Here is a 21701-nt window from a genome sequence, read left to right as displayed (position 1 = left end):
TCTAAAATTGAAGATGTTATATCATGACCAAATTAAGTATGCCCCACAGGTTCAGCTTGAAATAGATCTGTTTAGGATTGGGAGATCAAAGAACCAAAGCTAACATGAGTGAAAACAATGTTTTACGGTCTTTCTGGGAACATAAATTGTGTTGATTTCATTTTACTACATTGAGGTATTAATTTTGTTACTGTTCTAATTCTTGGTTTTTTATTATTATGCTTTTATCCCCATTTGTGTCACCTTAGATGTAAGTGTGTGAACATTAATAGCCGATTTAAAAAACAATAAGAATTTTTTTTACTGATAACAGGGTTGTTGAAATTTTAATTCACAATTTTTTATATTTGCCTGTAGTCATAGTTTTAGAAGTATTTTGGCACTGACATGCTGTAGAAAATTTACGATGGAAATTTTTGAGGAGTCGTAATTTTAGAGGAAATACAGTAAATATTTTCAGATAATACTTTGTTGGGACATTAATTAGGTCAATGGTCTGTGACATTATGAAATTAATGGTAAAAATGTGACATGATATAAACATGCATAAATTTCACAATGCCTATTTCTTTACAAAAATAAAGTGAAACTAAAAATATGACACTGTGCTGAAGTGTTATTGCACATGGTATCACTTGCAACCAGTCAAAATCACCTTGAGAAGGTTTGCTTTGCAGAGTTCAATTGTTCCTCCAACCAACACCATCCAGTCTGTTTACTGGTTGTTACAAAACCGTGCATTATATCCACCATGTGTGGATGTTAGGAAACTAATGTTCATCTCATTTTAAAGCTGCAGTGTCTGGAATATTTTAATTATTTAAGCATTTAGAATAGATGATCCAGTTCTGTTTCGTACATAAAAGGCCCACCACATCGCTATAGTTTTGCAATGCTCGTTTATCTACATTATCTATGTCAACTGCAAACCCAATGGCCAGCTTGTTTTTCTTCAATTAGCGGGACACCGGTAGAACTGGGAATTTACGCAATTTGCGCAGGCGCTGAGCTTCTTGCGTGATTTCGAACAAATTTAACTGTCTTGATTGAGGGGTTGTCTCATACCTCCAAAATATATTTATATTCATAGAGGTATGGTACAATACCTTTACAGTGACCAGCGGTTGGCATACGCGTTACATGTAAGGGAGTGTTAATAATTACGTAATGCTCTAGGGGTAGGGAAGAGGGAGGTATGTTCGATATACGTAACATTTATGAAGACTATATGTTATTTCTATTCATTACTTAGACCTAAAAATGTGGTGTTTTTTTTAAATGCGCGGTCGGTCTAGGATCAATCCCCATCACCGTGATTGTTCCAGCCAGTGCGCCATGACTGGTATATAAAAGGCCATGGTATGTGATATCCTGTCTGTGGGATAGTACATATAAATGATCCATTGCTAAAAATAAAAAATATTTTTATTTTATTTTAAATGTACCGGGTTTCCAAGGCGCGTGTGCAGGGATTTCAGCGGGGTTGAGGGTTATAGACTGTGTTGAGCGGAGTTTATATGGGGCCATGTTCCCCCAGAAAATACATTTCATATTTTTTTTCTTGGTCAGGGAAGGGTTTCGACCCCCAATACCCTCCCCCCCTGCACATTGCGCCCGTTTCCTCTCTTAGATTATATGTCAAAATTACCAAACGTTTGACATTCAAAAGCAGATGATTATTAAATCAATATGCTCTAACACTGATGTCATTAAACAAAACAATCTAACTTTACCCTTTCCAAACGAAATAATATTTATTTGAATTTGTCGATTTTACCACACATAAAATTAAAGTGAAAACGGTCATTTTTTACTTTAGTATATTTTATTAAAAATATATACATGATCAATGTGTTATACAAACTAAACTTAGAACTTAACTAACACTTTATAAAATATTAATTCTTAAATAGGAAGGTACGATTGTCGATAGTACACTCTGAAGATCAAAACAACGAAAGAATAGTAAGTATCCTCAACCGAACGTTCTTTGTACAGCGCAAGAATTCTCATTTCATTTTTTGAGATGAACCCTACAATTTCAAATCCGCAAATGCACCTGTTAACTGTAATTGACAACAGGCTGTCATTTGTAGTTTTCCAAGCAATGGCCGCACAGGCGACGAATCGAGCGTATACTTTTAATGTTCTCCGTTCATAGCGAACACACACAAATTTTTTAAAAGTGCAGTTGAACTTGTATTTCATATTTGTGCATGATATTATTATATGGTAACCAGACACACTGTAACTTTAATACTAAGATCCCTTACATGTTTTAGCATGGTTTTATAATCACCATTACAGACTCACTGATTTGTTGTGTGCATTCAGCAGTAACAAATGTTTAACTGCACCTCAAATCACACTTGTAGAATTCGCTACTCGTGTTTCTTAATACGTAAAATATCAAGCTCGTTTAGTTAATCGTAACTCAGTTGATATTTTTCATATTAAAAAAATACTCATGACAAATCCTCTATTTATCCTATAACTTACCCATGATATCCATGTTAAAAACCCATGTGATAATTCAGTGTATTAACCCGTGTAATAATAGTATATAAATTTAAAAGTATATGGAAATGTACAAGGTCTCTAGGTAATAATGTGTTGCTGTCAATGGGTCATTTGTTTACAAGCCAACAAGACCTGTATAAATAAGCGTAACATTTTAATAGGATTTAGTTAAAATGCATGTCATATTATCGATGGAAGTGACTTTAGTACTGAGATTTACTAAATATGGAATGAAAATGTTATTTTAGAAGTGATATAGGACAAATAGAATTTTTCTCTTTAATCAGTATATATCTCGGTAGAGCCTCGACAAATACCGATTTGCGTAGACTCGGTTGATATTTTCCATATTAAAAATCCCTCATGATGAATCCTCTACATTTTACGCTAACTAAAACTGATGTGTTCGTTAACAGCCCTAGCATTAATTAATACATACATTTCTGGTTGAGGTTTTCCCTCACATTATTTTATACTCGCATTAATTTCATGTTTTACAGTATATTAATTTCAATCATATTAATATTCTATCTTTTTTTGTTATCTCAGTTATAACTAAAGATGTTTTGTGCTTAAAAACAAAAAGTCTCTTTAACTGATATCAATGTTATAATTAAAGGTCATATTTAGTCTTGATTACATTTTAAATTCACAAAGCAGATACTTCTAAAACAGGATTCACAGTAAACCAGGTTCCTAGCTAAAATTGCCAAATGTTCTAATCGCAAATGTTTAGTTTTTTAAAGCCAAAAGGTAGACTAAACTCCAACAAGAGTCTCATGTGTTGGAAAGTTGCATACCTGGACCACTAACACATACTGACACTTTAACAAATGAAAAACACTTAATTTTAGAGTTAATAAAAAACCATGATTATTCCTGCTAACTGGGGGCAGCCATTTTGTTTCATTTTTGTGATGTCTGGTGGTATAGCTTGGGGCGAAGTGACGTCAGCTCTGTCCAACTTCTCTATGCACAGTGTAAACAAATGCTCTAATTTACGACAAGGCGCTTCGCCACCTGACTTGTAAAACAACATAAATGACTTGATAGTATAATAAACTATTTAACTAAATATATTTCAATTTGCATCAATATAACGAAATGGATTTATATTATTTTTTTCTTTTAAAAAATCCAAAGAAAAAATGCATATTATTAGGCCTATTGGTAGAATACGTTCGAGCAAAAATGACCACTCATGATACCCAAGTGATAATTTTTTTTTCTTCGGGACTACGTAATTGGTCAGTTTTGTGATTTTAGATGGGAAACTGTCTACTTAATCAAGCGTTTTACAGAATTATTTACAGTAATAAAGCAGGCCAGCTGGTAATGTCCATTACAATTTGAGGTTATCACATAATACCCTGTGATCTTAATAAAAGAGGCACGTCTTTTTAGTGTCTGGGGACCATCTAAACATACACCTGCCACTCAGATACTACAAGTACAGGCCACGGAAAGAAAAGACCAATTAACCAAGAAAACAATCTGATTATTATTTCAGTATGTGGGTTAATTTATGTCCAAAACATAATACAGTTATTTCAACACTTTGACAATGGTGGTTTATTTTGTATTGAAAAATAAACCACATATACACATTTCTGTGTTACTGGGATGGATATTATTACAGAACATTGCAATGCATCTGCAAAAATCAGGTATGTTTTGTTTCTTCAGTTCAAAGACTAATTCCTGATGTGACACGTTAGGTATTATATAACCACCAGCTCGCCAGAGGGTGTATTCACTGGGATGGTAAAAAATGGCTGCACCCGTTATATATAATAGCCGACACATTTACCGGGTAAGAGTTTTATTAATTAACTACACAATTATACTTGTTGATATTAACCAATAATGTGCATTATATATCGTTGACTATGCATACCAGGCCAAATGCCTTAATTGTCCCCTCCTTTAGGGTGGCAAATAAACATGACCGAAAGGTTAATTTGCTGTATGAAGTTTTTTTCAAATGTACAGAATTGTGAATACATTTTGCCATCATGGGGAGCTTTACTGCGACGGCAGTCATTTTTATCCCCCAGCACAAGAGTGCCGTCGGTGACACCCATGACCTATGACAATTTATATCACAACAACGGCAATTGCCATCAGTACTGTTGTTAGGTTTGAGCCCTGCAGATATGATTTTGATAATGGAATACAGTTTTGTCATTCAGATTTATACAAGACTATAAGAGCAATGCAACAACTTATGTATGAATACAATGATTGTTAATGCATATGAGAATGACATATAAATATACTGAAATCATACTTTCTTTAGCTTTCCGTTCAAACTTTTGGACAAGTTTCATTGCATTGATCTGTGAGAGTTTGCACTCTTCATGAAGTTTGCGGTTCTGATGGTTCAGATGCTTGACCTCATTCATACGTTCTTGCAGGATAAGCTCAGTTTGTAAATTCCTGTTTGGCCCTTCAAGGTTCCGCATCATTTGAGCCTTATGCTCATATGCAATTTCCTGTTCTTCAGGAGTCAGTTTTGCCTTGGTAGGACTAGAAACAAAAATTATTTTAAATGTATTAATTTTATATTTTAGATAATTTGTGTCTAATTTTCATTATTATTCATACTTACCTAGTGCTAGCACAACTAATATGCTATACAACCTAAATCATAACCTCCACCGCAGAATTATTTTCCATTGCCAAATGTATAGTACATCCGTGCATGGGTAGATCATTAACCTCATCTCGATTCAAAGTCTGAAATTACCAAATTAAGGGAAGATCTCCCTAGGGGTGGGTGAGAGGTTACCTTGGTTGTGCCAGCACTAGGTAAGTAGATTAATACTGAAAATTAGAAGCAAATTTTCCAATAGTCTTATTCAACTTACTGTGCACAACCAATGTGCTATAACGGATGTGATTTAACACCATTATAGAGCACATGAATTTAACATTAATGACAGGTAAGAAAAAAAGGACTTACCCATTCAACCACAAGTGTTCTTCTCGAGTAATAATACAGTGAAATAAAACCACATTATAGAAGGTATTATTGTAAAAAGTTACTTTTAATATCAACTGAATACTATCCCAACTGACATTAAAATCCAAAACCCCTAACAAGGGGCAAGGTAAAACATCTCATCGGGTAAATGGAACAAAAAGACACTCGACAGCCCCATATAGTATCAAATTCCCCCCAACCAGATGGTGGATAAACTACATATGCTAGCAACCGGCCGGAATAGAAGTTTCCCTTCTCTTGAGGCCCTGCGCACTGACATGACTTGCTGCCCCACAATGACTGTCTGAATCTGATGGGTACCCTCAGATATAGAAGTGGTTGAATGTGTGTCAACCCTTCCAAACCTTGCATTCATGACCTTGAAGATGTCCAACAAAACATGGAAATTAAGGGAAGCAGAAATCACCCAAATTCATCAGGCCTGATGGAGAAATTCCAAAGAACATCATCACCCACCTTTTCATATGCCACTGTGATGGTTGCAGCAATCCATTGAGACAATGCATTCTTCATAATGTCTCCCGCCTGATTCATAAAAAATATCAAAAGTATCTTTTTTCAAAGATGAAAGTTCTTAGTATGCTCTAAATAGTACTTACAAGCCCTGACTGGACAGAATTATCTGAAGGAAGTGTATGACACAAACTCCGGAGGAAACTCTTCTCCTAGCACCTGATTCTTAGCCACGGAAATACAATCAGTCCGTAACGTAACTGACCCATCTGTGTTATAATCCACCAAATCATGCAATAATGCATGAATCTCACTAAAAAGTCTTCCACATCACAACACGGAGACTGGTAAATTTTAAAGGCCCGTAAAGCTTTAAGTGCATGAATAACCAGGAAAACATTCCATTTCAGCAAAATGGAAAGCCTTTGAACTTTGCTTTGCAATGACATGAATAAGTCATGCAGCACAGATTTGTAGAGAAACCCCTAAAGAATATGAAGAGTAACTTCAAGGGGACACACACACACAGCCACTGGACTATTACATCCACACTGCCTGAGATTAGTAAAAATGGACAAACAGCGACGTCTCACTGTTTGGACCTTTAGCTTCCTTTTCCTGGACAAGAGCCAAAAAGTACCTTGCTAGGTCAATGACAGTTGGCAACAAGGGATCCACGTCCCTCTCAGCCAGCCAATGAACTCAAGACTTCAGTGACACTGGTAGACCTTAGGCACTGGTAGGCACTTTGAGGAGAAGAAGACTTCAGCAATCTACTGAGAAAAGCCTCTGTGTTGCAGGCAAACCCCAACAACCTCTTTGCATGAAGCCGGGACACCTCTGGCTTGGGATGCCACGCTGTCTGCTTCAGTCTCAGTTTAGCAGATCCAATATCAATGGCAGGTGCACCAGTTCCTGCACTGAAAGTTCAAGCTCAAGCTTGGATACTGAGGATCTGCAATGAGAATACCAAGCTCAAGCTGCCCAACTCAGAACCAGAGGCGGCAACACAAATACTAGCAATTGGTTCTTCAGTCTAGTGACAAACATATGGAGTTGTGGACTCCCCCACAACTCGAGAACTCTGTAAGCCACCTCCTTGTGCAGCATACACTCTGTTTGGACAGGTGAACAGCATCTGACATTGATTGAACATGTGTTTGGCAGACAACACAACTCAGTGATTTGGATTTGGTGCCTCCCCATTGAATGAGGTATGCAACAACTGATGTGATGTCAGGCCTCAACAAAATTCAACAATATTGAATTACGTTAAAAAAATGGAGACAAGCGTGACAAACTGCTTCCATCTCCAACATGTTGATGTGGAGGCTCCTCTCAGAGGCAGTCCACACACCTGACAGATGTTGATTCAAAAGTTGCATACTGAAATCCATCAGTGAAGAGAACCAACTCCGAAGAAAGGGGGTGTAAAGTAATGACCTGGGACAAACAGGCACTCTTGGATTGGTTGTACGAATCAAGGCCTCAATGGAATCATTGTATCCTAACAGCAGCCATTCCAAACATGGGATAAATGCCACTGGAGTGGTCTCTTGAATCATCTGAACCAGTGATAGAAATAAGTAGAATTTGTCACTAGTCCACCGGACAAGTACATCTAGAAATCTACTTGTTTACATATAGTTTCACTTGTCCAAATGAATTGTTAGTTTTATTTAAGTGCAAGAATAAAGTCTTTGTTGCTCAAAATGAAACAGCATTATATATTTTTACTTGTCTACTGGACAACCATTGAGGTCCATTTTGCTTGTCTGAGCAGATTTTCACTTGTCAGGACAAATGGATAAGTGTTTATTTCGAACACTGTGAACCACACATTTAGTGTGGCCAGCTACGGTACTCAAGATGTCCCAACAATATGTGAAGTAGGCACACCAAAATGCTCTGCCCCCTGGTAAGACGTTGCGCCAATGTCTTGAAATTGTGGAATTTTATATGCACCATCCCACAGACAGGGTAGTACATACCACAGCCTTTGATATAACAGTCATGGTGCACTGGCTGGAACGAGAAATAGCCCAATGGGCCCACCGACAGGGATCGATCCCAGACTGACCGCACAGCGAGCGAGCACTGTACCACTGGGCTACATCCCGCCCCAGGAAGGAAGGAAGGGAAATGTTTTATTTAACAACGCACTCAACACATTTTATTTATGGTTATATGGTATTAGACGTATGGCTAAGGACCACAAAGATATTGAGAGAGGAAATCCGCTGTCGCTACTTCATGAGCTACTCTTTTTGATTAGCAGCAAGGAATCTTTTATATGCACCATCCCACAGACAGGATAGTACATACCACGGCCTTTGTTATACCAGTTGTGGAGGACTGGTTGGAACGAGAAATAGCCTAATGGGTCCACCGACGGGGATTGATCCTAGACTGACCATGCATCAGGCGAACGTTTTACCACTGGGCTACGTCCCACCCTTAATATATGTGTTTCATGTACATTTATTATAGAAGTGTAAAGAAAGATAATATTTTTCAAGACTGCTCAAGGCTGGTTTGACATATTCCGTTAAGCATGCTAATACCCCAATCTCAACAAATCAGATACGTTTTAACAATACACCATACCGAAACGATCTTCCCCATGTCATTTCAAGATACTATAGGCAAAGCAGATCCCGGAAAAGAAGGATGTTTATAGAAAGATTGAAGTTTGATTTGTAGTGCACTAGTTCTGTTTTTATAATGCTTTAACAAATGTTTATCCATGCCAGTATGGGACAGGCCTGCAGGAGTATGTTTTAAGTCAGTGGGGGATGGAGGGGGCATGACATTTCTATTTTGTTCTTAAATTAATACTAAATAGTTGTAATCCTTGTAAAAATGCAGTTATTCGTTTATAACCCTATATAAATATTTGGTAAATTTCAATAAACGTTATTACTGAGATTCTGGCATTTTCAATTAAAACTTCTAAATGCAGGTAAAAATCAGTCTGCTATGTCACCCCCTCAATCCCACTCGCGAAAATGAAAGCATGTACACATTAAATTTGCAAGATTTGTAGTCTTCAAGTCTTATCAATTGGTGATTGTAATGGTTGGCCCCTGTGGGTTATGAGGTGGGTGGGTACAAACAGGTAATAGGTCAGGTTAATTAATCTACAAGAAAAAAATGGTAATAATGTTTTTCAAACTATAGAAATCTTAAGTTTGACTTTAGCTGCTATAGTGAGTTATTATCCATGGTCAACTAAAAATGATCTGGACACAGGGGTAGCATTAAAAGTCCACGCTTATGGCTAATTATTAATGCATAGTATATAAAACAAATACATAAACATTACAGTATTAAATATAAAAAACAAAAATACCATCTCAGTTATTAATAATGTGACTTTTTGTAAAACAGTTGGGGAAAAACCCACTGCTCAGTCGATCTGACCCACGTACATCAGACCTGTGACATAGCATCCGGCGTTCTGTTAGTAGGTCAACATGCCGACAGCAGAGAATGATTTTTTTAAAACCCAGCTGATTCTTAACGGATGCTAGTTTGGACATTTTGGTCTTATCACATTTGTACACCTACTCTAAAGGTACCTTGATTGGTGAGGAAGTGGTATATGAGCACGTTAACCTAGTTACCTACCTACCTGTGAGAAGCAGGACACACATTCAGTCCCGACTTTTGAAAGTGGGATAATAAAAATATGTGTTCAAATCAGAATGCATTTAAAACAAGCAGAATAAATAATGTTATTTTATTGATTAATATCACATAAAATAGGGATCTGAATTTATTGTCTTAGACAGATCGGTATGATGCAATGCAAGAATGAACACATACAAATAATAATACGATTTATCTTGCTACCTACACCCGTTATTGTTTATTAAGCTTTCAAAGAGGCATGATTATTTCATAACACTTTCTGTGGTGTCCTAATTACTGTGGAACTGCATTCATTGTTTAAAAGGTGACCACTGGCAGACAGTAGAGGTATGATCACATGCCGGTGTAGACAGTAGGGGCAAGATTGCGCGCCGGTGTAGACAAAGCTAATTACTACATAATTCATTTTTTTTACGGCAATGAATTAGGTGCAGTGCCCTTTTATATATTGCTAGCTAGAATACTGTATTCATTCAAGTGGTTTTATAGTAAACATAAACACGATAGATACCATTATGTGTCTTTATCCCCTGGGTAACATTCATTTGATAATCCAGACGTTATGATCCCCTGTTTCTCAAGGCAAATAATAGTTCTACTATGAGAGTAGTAGACAATGGGAGATCAGTTCTACTGACTGACCATGCAGTACTGCTTCTAACTATAGGCACTGTTACTGGAGTTGATGCTAAACACATCTAAATTTAGTAAATAATTACGAGTAATCATGAAAGTAATCGCTGATTACGATTACATTAGCAATGTAATCGATTACGATTGCGATTACATGACATTCTCAAACAATGTAATCGATTACGATTGCGATTACGTGAAAACATGTAATCGATTACGATTACTGATTACGATTACCCCGTCTTTGATACACACACACACACAAACTGCATGTGCGTGTGTGTGTGTATATATATATATATATATATATATATATACACACACACACACACACACACACACACGCACAAAAAGTTTTTATTTAATTATTAAATACAAGCCTCATGTTTTTTATTGTTCTTGGCTTGGTACCCTCCACTGGTGTAGGCAGGATTTTATATTGGGATCGGGGTAGGGAACAACCCACACTATGTATATACATGTGTACATGTATGTATGATTTTATAAAATTTAATAGGTTTTTTTTTAAAGTTTGATGGGGGTGGGGGGTGTTCCAGTGGGCCCCTCCCTATGCCACTGCAAGGACTACGCATGGCTGTAACACTTTTCAAAGAGGCACTGTTGTGGGTTATATTTGTTGTATCTGTAAAAATGTCCCTCTCAACTGAATTTGAAAGAAGAGTCTGGCAACCTCGAGCCGTATCACTATATTTTACACTGCCGCCCCTGCTCTGGTACCCTCCCACCTCCTCCCCCCTCAACCTTTTGAGCTCTAGTTTAGCTCGTGCTCATTGTGGTTTCTTGTTTACTGTATCATGCGCAATCGTAGAACATGTGCTGGTGGGGATACAGGCTTGGAACAGATATGTTTTTAAATAATAATAATAATAAATAGGTGTCATATTTATCGACCACCTTAAATAATTGTTGTAATCCCCAGGGATGAAGTGGTCACTGCAGATCCTATCCCATCATGATGGTCCTTTTCATTACGCACAGGTTCTGTTTAAGAACCACTTCCATGCAATCCCTGTGATTGTCGGTTTGTTTGAAGTTCGAAAAAACTGCTGCTTTGATACATCCAAACACTAAACAATGGTTCACCATATTTTACATTTGAAAACTATCTCCAAAAGAATATTCCATCCATACAATTCAATTCAACAGAATAAAATTTTCGTTAAAAATACACATTCCCAGTAAAATGTCTGAAAGGCTGCAAATCACGCTTTCATGTTATGCCGGTTAGCACGTCACGGGGTCACGTGACTTAGCTCTTGGAGCTGACAGGCGTTTTGGCAAGCAATAGCAAAAACGCGACTTTTTATTGCGAATATATAAAATAACAGGTACATTTTTTTAAATTTATTTTATTGATACTTCATATATATTATAAAAGGTATATGTAGATACCAAACAATAGTGAATTACATTTTTGATCAACGTTGTAACACAATACCCTCACATTAAAGGAACAGATAGCTAACTAATTTCTCCTGACATTAAAGGAACGACGATGGCCAGCGGAAGTCAGTCCAGAAATCTCCGAACTAATTCTCCTGACATTAAAGGAACAGCGATGGGCCAGCGGTCGTCAGTCTATAATTCATATATGAACTTTGTGGACGGTGCGAGATGACCGCGTACGACTGTGTTGACGGACAGATCCGGCCTCAACCGACCAATGTCACTGCATAACCCGCATACCTTCCTTGTGCCAGTAGTGTTTAAAAGAAGAGCCAGCAAGCTCTATCAACAGTCTTTTTTCAACCATGAAAAGCTCCGGCCAACGGCAATCCAAGAATCAGCTACTTTGTTGACCCAGCCGGTCGTTATACTTTCTGACGAAAGTAAAACTGAAACATCCGACGATAACGTGAGGCAGATGCAGTTCCGGTGTACATTTCATCCCGAACTACGATCATCCTATCAGTTAACTCTGTGACAAGAACCCAGAGAAGAACTGAACTATACCTTGTGAAATGTGTAACTTATAACCTATTAAAATCTTCCTTAACTTGATCGATCTTCCGAGTTTATCTACCGTTGTACGAGTGTTTCACAACACGCGCTCGAACAGTGACGACTATAAAAGAGTACTATCACTATACGAATCATCAGTGTCACTAACCATACGACTGGTAGTGGCACAACGCGGACCTTTAAGGATTTTTTCCAGTGGACTCGTTTGCTTACTTTATTTTGGTACCAAACACGATGTTTATCTTTGAAAATAAAAATGTTTGGAAAGTAGGTCACGAGGACTAGAATGTTTTTCAGTTTTAAATTCCCTTTATTTTGACACCAAACTCATAAAACATTGGTTTGAGTTCATTCATCAGTCACTTCCAGGTGAGAGTTCATTCATCATGGTCCACTATACATTTAGTTCCTAATTGTGACAAGTTATGGTTCACATATTCACTTCTTGGAAATGGTGAAGAATTAAAACAATATGTATGTTTAATGGTAAGCCTTTTGGCTGTATTTCGCCCATGCTATTTGGTAATATGGTGCATTGACCTTTTAGGACATGAGTGTATAGCGTAAGAGACAGCTGGAGTGAATCTGTTAATGAACCACCTGTTCGGACCGGTATTACAGTCAGATGCTGTCATATAGCAAAAAAACGAGATTGAAATGTTCTCAATTTTGAAGTGAAAATAAATGCTTATATAATATATATTCGCAATGGTGTATGTTGTTAGTGCCAACGAGAACCCGTTTTATTGGCAATCTTCAGTTGATGTTGGGTAATTTAACATGGATTTCAATGGCAGATGACATCTGTGTAGTGAAACCTAACATGGCTACAGTGTTAGTAACGTAGCCCATGTTCTGCTTATGGAAACCCCATTGATTGTGATGTACATTGGCCATATGAGGATTTCCAATGGCGTTTTCGGCCTGAGAGAATATACCGTAATCAACCGAAGTGTCCTGTATATATAGACTCATCTTGTCATTGCCACAATTCCACCAGACGATCAGGGGAGGAAAGTGATTTTCACTCATTTTTACAATAGGTTTATAGTGGGAATCATAGTGGAGATCATGGCGGGATTATGAGTGATGGATTGTTTGACTTGGCTAATTGATTTCATGCGTCCAAATAACTTAGGACGTGGTGATCATGAAATAATGTAATAAACATGCGTCTGGAATGCGTCTTTGAAAATAAACTGGGACGGTTTTATTATCATTTGTGGTGATGAGCAGGCGTCCATACGTTCAGGGACGCATGGATGCATCTTAATGTGACCCCTGTGGACAGACATACAAGTATATCCTATCACAGCCTGAACAGCCATCAGGACAATTACCTTTTCTTCTCAGATGATTCATCTGTTTTGGAGCTAGATTGGTCTTTCTTTGTGCTAGGTAAGGCATCTTGGTCACCAGCAAGTTGTTCTTGTAAAGTGTGGATTTTCTCCTGAATCTTTTCACAAAATAATAATCATACAATATAATACATAGTACAGAGCTTTCTATATAAAACCCCACCCAGACCTTTTCACTCTATGTTATGATATAACATTAAAACCTCTCATAATTAACCCCCACCAGCTCCACAACCAACCACCTCAGGTACTTAAATATCTGTTTGGATATGTCCCTGCTGCATTCTGAACATAATGCATTAAACAAAGAGATAAAATATGCTGTTTATAATAGTAAAGTATAGCATTGCCCCTACTTTTAATTCAACAAATGATCATTTTAATTCTAAACATCTATGTTGTCTAGTTACAGATTTCTTTATGTTTAGCATATGCAGACATGCCACAAACACTGATGAATGGAGATACCAGTATAGTTGGTGAGGTGCAAACAATGAGCAGCTATGCCATTAATATACTATGGGCAAGTGTGTCATCAATTCAGCTTTTCTTCTGGCTTTTTTTAACTGATGCCATGTGGAACAAATGAATACCTGGATCAATGACAGCTATACTCCTGTTAATACAAAATTAATTTAGGTTGTTGAATTACCCATATATTCTCAGTTACTGACTGAGATGGAAGTAAAAGTGGAGCCCAATGAAAACCATCCCTAAACAGAACACCAGTTATTGCATCTCATCTGATGACAAGATCTGTCTGATAACCCAACCTCAGACAGTTAAACTGCTTCCTCCAAAGTGATTATGCTGAGTAATGAGTTGGCAAATCATTCTACATTTCTCCAAACCATTGTTGAAATCCAGACAGCACCTGAACTCATCTGTGAACATGACTGTATCTGGAGCCAATCACGGTTTGTTGTAGAATACAGTGAAGTGGTATTCTCGAATGCAGACCAGCAAAGGCCTACTGTGTACAGTCCGTACAGATATCTGGTTCCAAACAAACCTTTGGAATTCATTCTGGAGGTGTCTGGCACAGAAGAACCTGTTTCTGTGGGCTGTTGTATAGTACAGCCTTTCAGTTGACTATAGTCAGTCTGGTTGTACCTCGTAATCGCCCTTTCAGTAGACTAGTCAGTCTGGTCGTTCCTCGTAATCGCCCTTTCGGTAGACTAGTCAGTCTGGTCGTTCCTCGTAATCGCCCTTTCGGTAGACTAGTCAGTCTGGTCGTACCTAGTAATCGCCCTTTCGGTAGACTAGTCAGTGGTCGTACCTAGTAATCGCCCTTTCGGCAGACCAGTCAGTCTGGTCGTACCTCGTCATCGCCCTTTCAGCAGACCAGTCAGTCTGGTCGTACCTCGTAATCGCCCTTTCAGCAGACTAGTCGGTCTGGTCGTATATCGTAACCACCCTTTCAGTATCTTGTGACTAGTCAGTCTGGTCGTTCCTCGTAATCGCCCTTTCAGTAGACTAGTCGGTCTTGTCGTTCCTCGTAATCGCCCTTTCAGTAGACTAGTCAGTCTTGTCGTACCTCGTAATCGCCTTTTCAGTAGACTAGTCAGTCTTGTCGTACCTCGTAATCGCCCTTTCAGTAGACTAGTCAGTCTGGTCGTTCCTCATAATCGCCCTTTCAGTAGACTAGTCAGTCTGGTCGTACTCCGTCATCGCCTTTTCAGTAGACTAGTCAGTCTGGTCGTACCTCGTAATCGCCCTTTCAGTAGACTAGTCAGTCTGGTCGTTCCTCGTAATCGCCCTTTCAGTAGACTAGTCAGTCTTGTCGTACCTTGTAATCGCCCTTTCAGTAGACTAGTCAGTCTGGTCGTACCTTGTCATCGCCTTTTCAGTAGACTAGTCAGTCTGGTCGTACCTCGTAATTGCCCTTTCAGTAGACTAGTCAGTCTGGTCATACCTCGTAATCGCCCTTTCAGTAGACTAGTCGGTCTTGTTGTAATTCGTAATCACCGTTTCAGTAGACTAGTCAGTCTTGTTGTAATCGACATTCAAATGATGCGTAGCTTCATTTCTTTGGGTCACTATTCATATGGCTTGAGCCACCTCACTGTTGGTGAAATGATGCCTAACCATGTCTACAGTTTGTATACAGAAACTCAGTGTATGGGTATATATATAGGCAAGCAACAGATTTTTAACGTGCTGTGACATATAAAACACCTGCAGGTGCAATGTGTAACTCTGCCCTACATTTTTTAATGTGGGCGTTCGCGAAACATTTTGTCATTAGCATTAAGAAATGGATTGTTCGCAGCAAGCAAACTGAACATTAGCTAACATCTTTGAAGTCAATTGTGGCAAACAGAAATGGCTGCCAAACTTTTCTCAATTAGCTTTTCATATAAAACTGTTAAAGATTCTTAGCATACCCATTCTGGAACTAATTAGTTATGCTCTTACAAAATTCAAATGTGTATATCATAATTGGAATTAAAAGAAATAAATGTCTTTATATCGGCAAGCAGAACTATTTCTAAATATTTTGTTGATAATATTTTCAATGTTTTGTTACTGTGGTAACCTTTGAATGAAAATAAATTATGAATTAAACTTGTTTTGTTTTGTGCATTAAATTATATAAGGATGTATTTTTGTTTTTTGAAAGGTACTAATCGTTTCAAGACCGTATTTGTACTGTCAGAGGACTATTGGAGAATAATACGAAGTGAAGCATTTTTGCTGTTTTTGTAAGCCATTTTGGAAAACATTAGCATAATACTATTATACAATACCACTGCATAGACCATGAAAATGCCCACTGTGAATATCCGCGTTAAAAAACATTGGGCAGGTGTTTTTTGTGTGGCAGCATTTAAACGAATATAATTAACGTAACTGTGTCTTGTTCAATATATAGTACTGACATTTTGCATTTGACATGTTATTGATAAAATAAGTACATACAGTATAAATTATGAAGAAAAAACCCGCCTCTAAATTGCTTAACTTTTATGTGGGTAGTTTGGATCCCTAACTATAGACTGGTATCAAGTCATTTTGTATAAACTGACCTGGTTAAAAAACTTATGAAAAAATATACGTCTGTTTGGATCCATCACTGTAGGCCTACAGACTGGTATCAAGCCATTTTGTATAGACTGACCTGATTAAATAACATGAAAAGATATAGACTGAGGCCTAAACAAAACAACTGTGTGTTTCCAGGAATCCCACCCTACCTATAGAGAAAAGGACCAACCTTATTTTTATTTTTTTTACATATAATTTTTTGTACTTAAATTTTAGTTTTTTGATATGAAGGTAAAAAAAAGTACATACATGTATATAATATTTTATCTGAACCTGTTGGGGTAAATGTAGTAGAAAAATAAAAAAATAAAATGTTTAAAATAAGCTGACCTACCCTACCTAATTTTTATCAGCATGTTCTAAGAAACACTTTTAAGTCCTGACCTGGTCAAACAATAGTGTTGACTGCTGTAGCTGCTTCTGCAAACTGTCTTTAACAGTATTAGAATCCTTCTCCTTCTTGGCATTATCAAGTTTCTTAGCACTGTCCTGTAGTGTCTTTGACAGCCGACTAACATCCTGCAACTTATTCTGCAGACTCTGAAAGTGTTTTAAGACATCTTGTTAGCTAGATTTTACGTAATATGATACAGAGTGGTCTATGCTGATTTTACGTAATATGATACAGAGTGGTCTATGCTGATTTTACGTAATATGATACAGAGTGGTCTATGCTGATTTTACGTAATATGATACAGAGTGGTCTATGCTGATTTTACGTAATATGATACAGAGTGGTCTATGCTGATTTTGCGCACATGGTCATGTATGGGTATTTCGATCATGGAAAATAAACAGTATATCAGCAATGTTACTAATGTATACAAATTGCGGTTTTACATTTATACATTAATTAAATAAACTAGCATTATGAACAATATAATTAGTACATGAAAGATATTGTATGCTTAGCCTGATGCATGTTAAAACTTTGCTATTTTTTTATGTAAACACTCTGATTTATTTCAGTAGTGTGAGTGTGTTTTACAACACAACTATTAAACGATATGCATTGCTTAAACATGTATAACTGGGGAGGGGAGGTAATAATTACCAAACAACACCATGAACTCTGTGCATTGTTCATTAAGTAGCGCAACACAAAAATGATCAGTCTTTATAATAGCAGAATGGATGTTTTGATCACGGTACCTTTTCAGGCTTTTGATTTGATGTCGGCAAATATTCATGGAACATCAGCAGAAGTTATTCTTAAAATTCATGTTCAGTTTTGATAGTAAAGGCACAAATAAATCATATTTTGAATGCGAGTAAAATTACAGAAAACATTGGCAATTTTTACTGCAAGTACATGTAAGTCAGTCGTGACCTTCAGTTACAAATACTGCGAGTCAGTTGTGACCTTCAGTTACAAATACTGCGAGTCAGTTGTGACCTTCAGTTACAAATACTGTGAGTCAGTGGAGGCAAATTACGAGTCAGGGACACATGATTTACACATCATCACAAACCCTGTGTGTGTGTGTGTGTGTGTGTGTGTGAATGTGTGTGTGTTTGTGTGTGTGCGTGTTTGTCTGTAGGCACTGAATTTGGGGACTTTGTTTTAGGATAAACATGATTTAAATAGATATCCTTACAAAAGGTCATTTCATCGATTTGGTTTTTAGCCATGCTTTTATGGGGGCCCTCTTTGGGTAAATACTGCCAATGTGAATTTTGTTTGGGTTTTTTTTTTGGGGGGGGGGGGGTTGTGGGGCCAATATTTGATTCTCATTATCTTAATTTAAAAAAAAAAAAAAATTCAATTTTTCCCACGATTTTAATCTGTTTTGACCCTTTCTATCAGTTTCATCAATATTTGATTCTCATTATCTTAATTTTTATAAAAAAAAAAAAAAAATCCCACGATTTCAATCTGTTTCGACCCTTTCTGTCAGTTTCCTCCAACTCCTGTCTTCTGAGCTGTCCACACCATCACCTACCTGTCTCAATTTCCTCCACAGGTGCAGTCTCTGTACTTCCCTGTACCAGGCATCCTCATCCTCTGCCGCTAATAAAGCTGGTCTGACCCACAGCACTTATATCAGAACTACCCATACCCAAGCTGACTCTCTAACCATGCGGATGTGTTGTGAGAACGTGCTGATTTCTCTCCCCCCCCCCACACCCTGGGGGCTGTGCTGCGTGTACTTGGTCCTTTGTCCAAGTACCGCATTGAGCACAATGGAGACAACGCGACGGTGACCTTGTGTTACGGCGCTACCAAGCCACGAAGTACAGCGAATGGAAGGAGGAGGCGACCTAAGACTTCCCAGGGGGGACCTAACCTGGCGCCCAACCGCCAGGGGCGATCCCTCCTGTTCCGAAGAGGAGGACGAGACCGACAGGGGCGGTGCAGGGTGACCCAATCCCGGTGGCTAAACCACCGGAGGCGGTCCATTCTGTGCGGCTGCCCTCAACTACTCGACCGAAGCATTCACCAGGAGCGGTTTAGGGAGGACCAAAGCTGTCAGCTCCACTGACAGTGGCGATCCCTCCTGTAGACCCACCAGCTGAAATGGAGATGGGACACGTGGTCATTACTGACCCCCCAGCCAGCCCATCAGCACCTCCGGCAGTTGTTGCTGTTCCAGCGGTGGGACAACGGGAGCCCAAGAGGAGGAAGATGTCAGCGGCTACCGAACCAGAGACATCTGACCGGGTTCTTGTTTGCGACCAGCTACCATCTAAATACCGGGAAGCGGTCATTGGCGATTTCTCCGATGCCACGCACCTTAAGGGAGTTTGGTCCAATACCCAATGGCGCAAACTTCCAAATGGACAAGGAAAATACCAGATACAAACAGCCAAAAACAACCATCTCTACGTGACTGCACAGCAGGACGGACTGTACAGGCAGGCACTCCTAAGTCCAGTAATGCCCAACTCAACCATCCATCGCATCCTGAAGATTGTATTGCGGGGCATTTATTCAGGAGCCATCAACAGGAACATCAAGCTGTTGACTGTAGGATTCCCCAACTTCAAGCCTGAACAGCCCATCACTTCGCCATGAGTCCTGCTACACCAACCTTAACTAGGACAGGTAACCTCCTTTTTTCTGGGCTTATTTCGACTTTAAAATTTTGCGGCCATGATTCAAAATTCTTATGTTTGATTTTTTTATAAATAGTCCAACGCACTTCAATTTGGCGCCCGCTCAATTGCTCAAATCACCTTAAAACTTTTTCGGCCGAGCAGTCAAAACTACTTTTTGGTTTAATTTTAGAGTCCAGACATGTTTGGATGCAGTTATTCTATGCAGACTTAGGTTTTTGATAGGTTTAACCAAGGAATCGAACTTCAGCCAATGACAGCTTGGCCTCCACTTGGTGTCTGCTAGTCGGTCCGCGCTCTCGCTGGACTCCACTAAATGGCTTTTTTCAAAATTCTGTCCACCTCAAACTTAACAGACATTAAGATCTCATTACATAGTTCACTTCCGGGTGAGAGTTCATTCATCATGGTCCACTATAGTTCCTAATTGTGACATATGTTGTGGTTCACATATTCATTTCTAGTAATTGGGGAAGAATTAAAACAATTAATATTTTTAATGGAAAGCCTTCTGGCTGGATTTTGCCCATGTTATTTTGTAATATGGTGCACTAACATTTTGGGACATGGGTGTATAGTGGAAGAGACAGCCGGAGTTAATTGCTTAATGAACCACCTATTTGGACAGGTACTACAGCCAGATTCGATCATAAAGCAAAAAATTGAGACGAAAATGTTATCAATTTTGGAGTGAAAATAAATGTTTATATAATGTATGTTTGCAGTGGTGTATGTTGTTAGTGCCAACGAGAACCCGTTCTATTGCCAATCTTCATTTGAAGTTGGACAATTTAACATGAGTTTCAATGGCAGATGACATGTGTAGTGAGATCTTAACCAGGGGTACTCTTTATTTTTTTCTTCTTTTAAAACTTAAACATAACATTTTATCAAGAATTATTACAGATGTGCTCTGGGACAATAAATAATTTAAAAAAAAATAATAATAATTAAAAACAAAAACAAACATAACGACCTGTAAACAGCATTCTATGCTCATTATTATTATAGATTTTTAACAGGGGTCAAGGTCAGAAGACCAATTTTTATTTTAATGTGGGGAAGCATTGTAATAATACACAAATTTTTTAATTTGAATGACGTCAGTATTCCAATGATGTCACATTACATCTCCTTAAAAAAAACACTAAACTGGGTATGTTTCCAATTCCAGAACGCTGGAAAAACTCCAATGCAAAATTGCTACTGAAATTTGTTTGTTTGCTAAAACAAGGGTCCAAAAAGTTACTGTCCCGCCCCATCCTTCTACAAAAATGTTTTCTGTAAATAACTTAAGTTTTGTTTGATGTAAGAAGACAAGTAAAAGTGTTTTGAAAATAAACAAAATTACAATTTTTGTGTCCACAGAATTTAGAAAAGAATCGGCTCAGAAATAAACCAGCATTATGAGAGTACTGCTAAGTAATACATGTGCCCTACCGAACTCAAATGTTTTTCTTATCTCTTAGTCAGACAGAAGGTAGGGGACTAATAACTCGTAGGACTGATCAGTTGGCAGGTTTTTTCTTTTTACTTTTTTACTGTTTTCTTTTACTTTAAACTTTTAAATTAAAGGTGTTTTATTTGTAGTTGCGTCGCTTCGTACAAAAAGGTACATAGGCGTAGTACTTTAAATACCTTTAGTATTTCTGTTGTACCGGCAGACATTGTCCGAGTAAAAGTTGAGCAACTCGACACGAATGGGACAATCACAGTTCTAACATTTGTTTACATGTTGGGAAGGATGACGCTTTGGCGACTAAGAAGGGCGGTAATTTAAGGATCGCATTTGATTGCTTTGCGTGTGTATGCTCTGAAAACAGTACGTATGCTTAACCTACCGAAAACATCCACATAATCGTCGAGATGCCCCCCCCCCCCCCCCCCCCCCCCCATATAGCTGTTTGGCAGTAATGCTAATATGAATAAACGTTGTAATACAGAACAGAACTTTATTCACTCAGAACACCATTGGTGTTACATTTGAG

General features: G+C 38.1%; 1 protein-coding gene across 1 annotated transcript in view; it reads right to left on the bottom strand.

Moving 5' to 3' along the window:
- LOC121368226 (tropomyosin-like) overlaps nucleotides 1–21463 on the bottom strand; it is a 52987-nt gene extending 31524 nt beyond the window's left edge. The window contains exons 1-4 of the mRNA XM_041492863.1: nucleotides 21352–21463; nucleotides 17041–17196; nucleotides 13591–13706; nucleotides 4811–5049 (exon numbers count right to left, since the gene is read on the bottom strand). Of these exons, the coding sequence (XP_041348797.1) occupies nucleotides 4811–5049; nucleotides 13591–13706; nucleotides 17041–17196; nucleotides 21352–21381 (541 nt within the window). The 5' untranslated portion in view covers nucleotides 21382–21463. The remainder of the gene's footprint in view (nucleotides 1–4810; nucleotides 5050–13590; nucleotides 13707–17040; nucleotides 17197–21351) is intronic.
- Between the last annotated feature and the right edge of the window lie 238 nt (nucleotides 21464–21701).

This window comes from Gigantopelta aegis, chromosome 3 (assembly GCF_016097555.1).
Source record: "Gigantopelta aegis isolate Gae_Host chromosome 3, Gae_host_genome, whole genome shotgun sequence".
NCBI classification, from domain to species: Eukaryota; Metazoa; Mollusca; class Gastropoda; order Neomphalida; family Peltospiridae; genus Gigantopelta; species Gigantopelta aegis.
The sequence above is the reverse complement of the archived record's forward strand: the minus strand, read 5'-3'. Positions and strand labels throughout refer to the sequence as shown.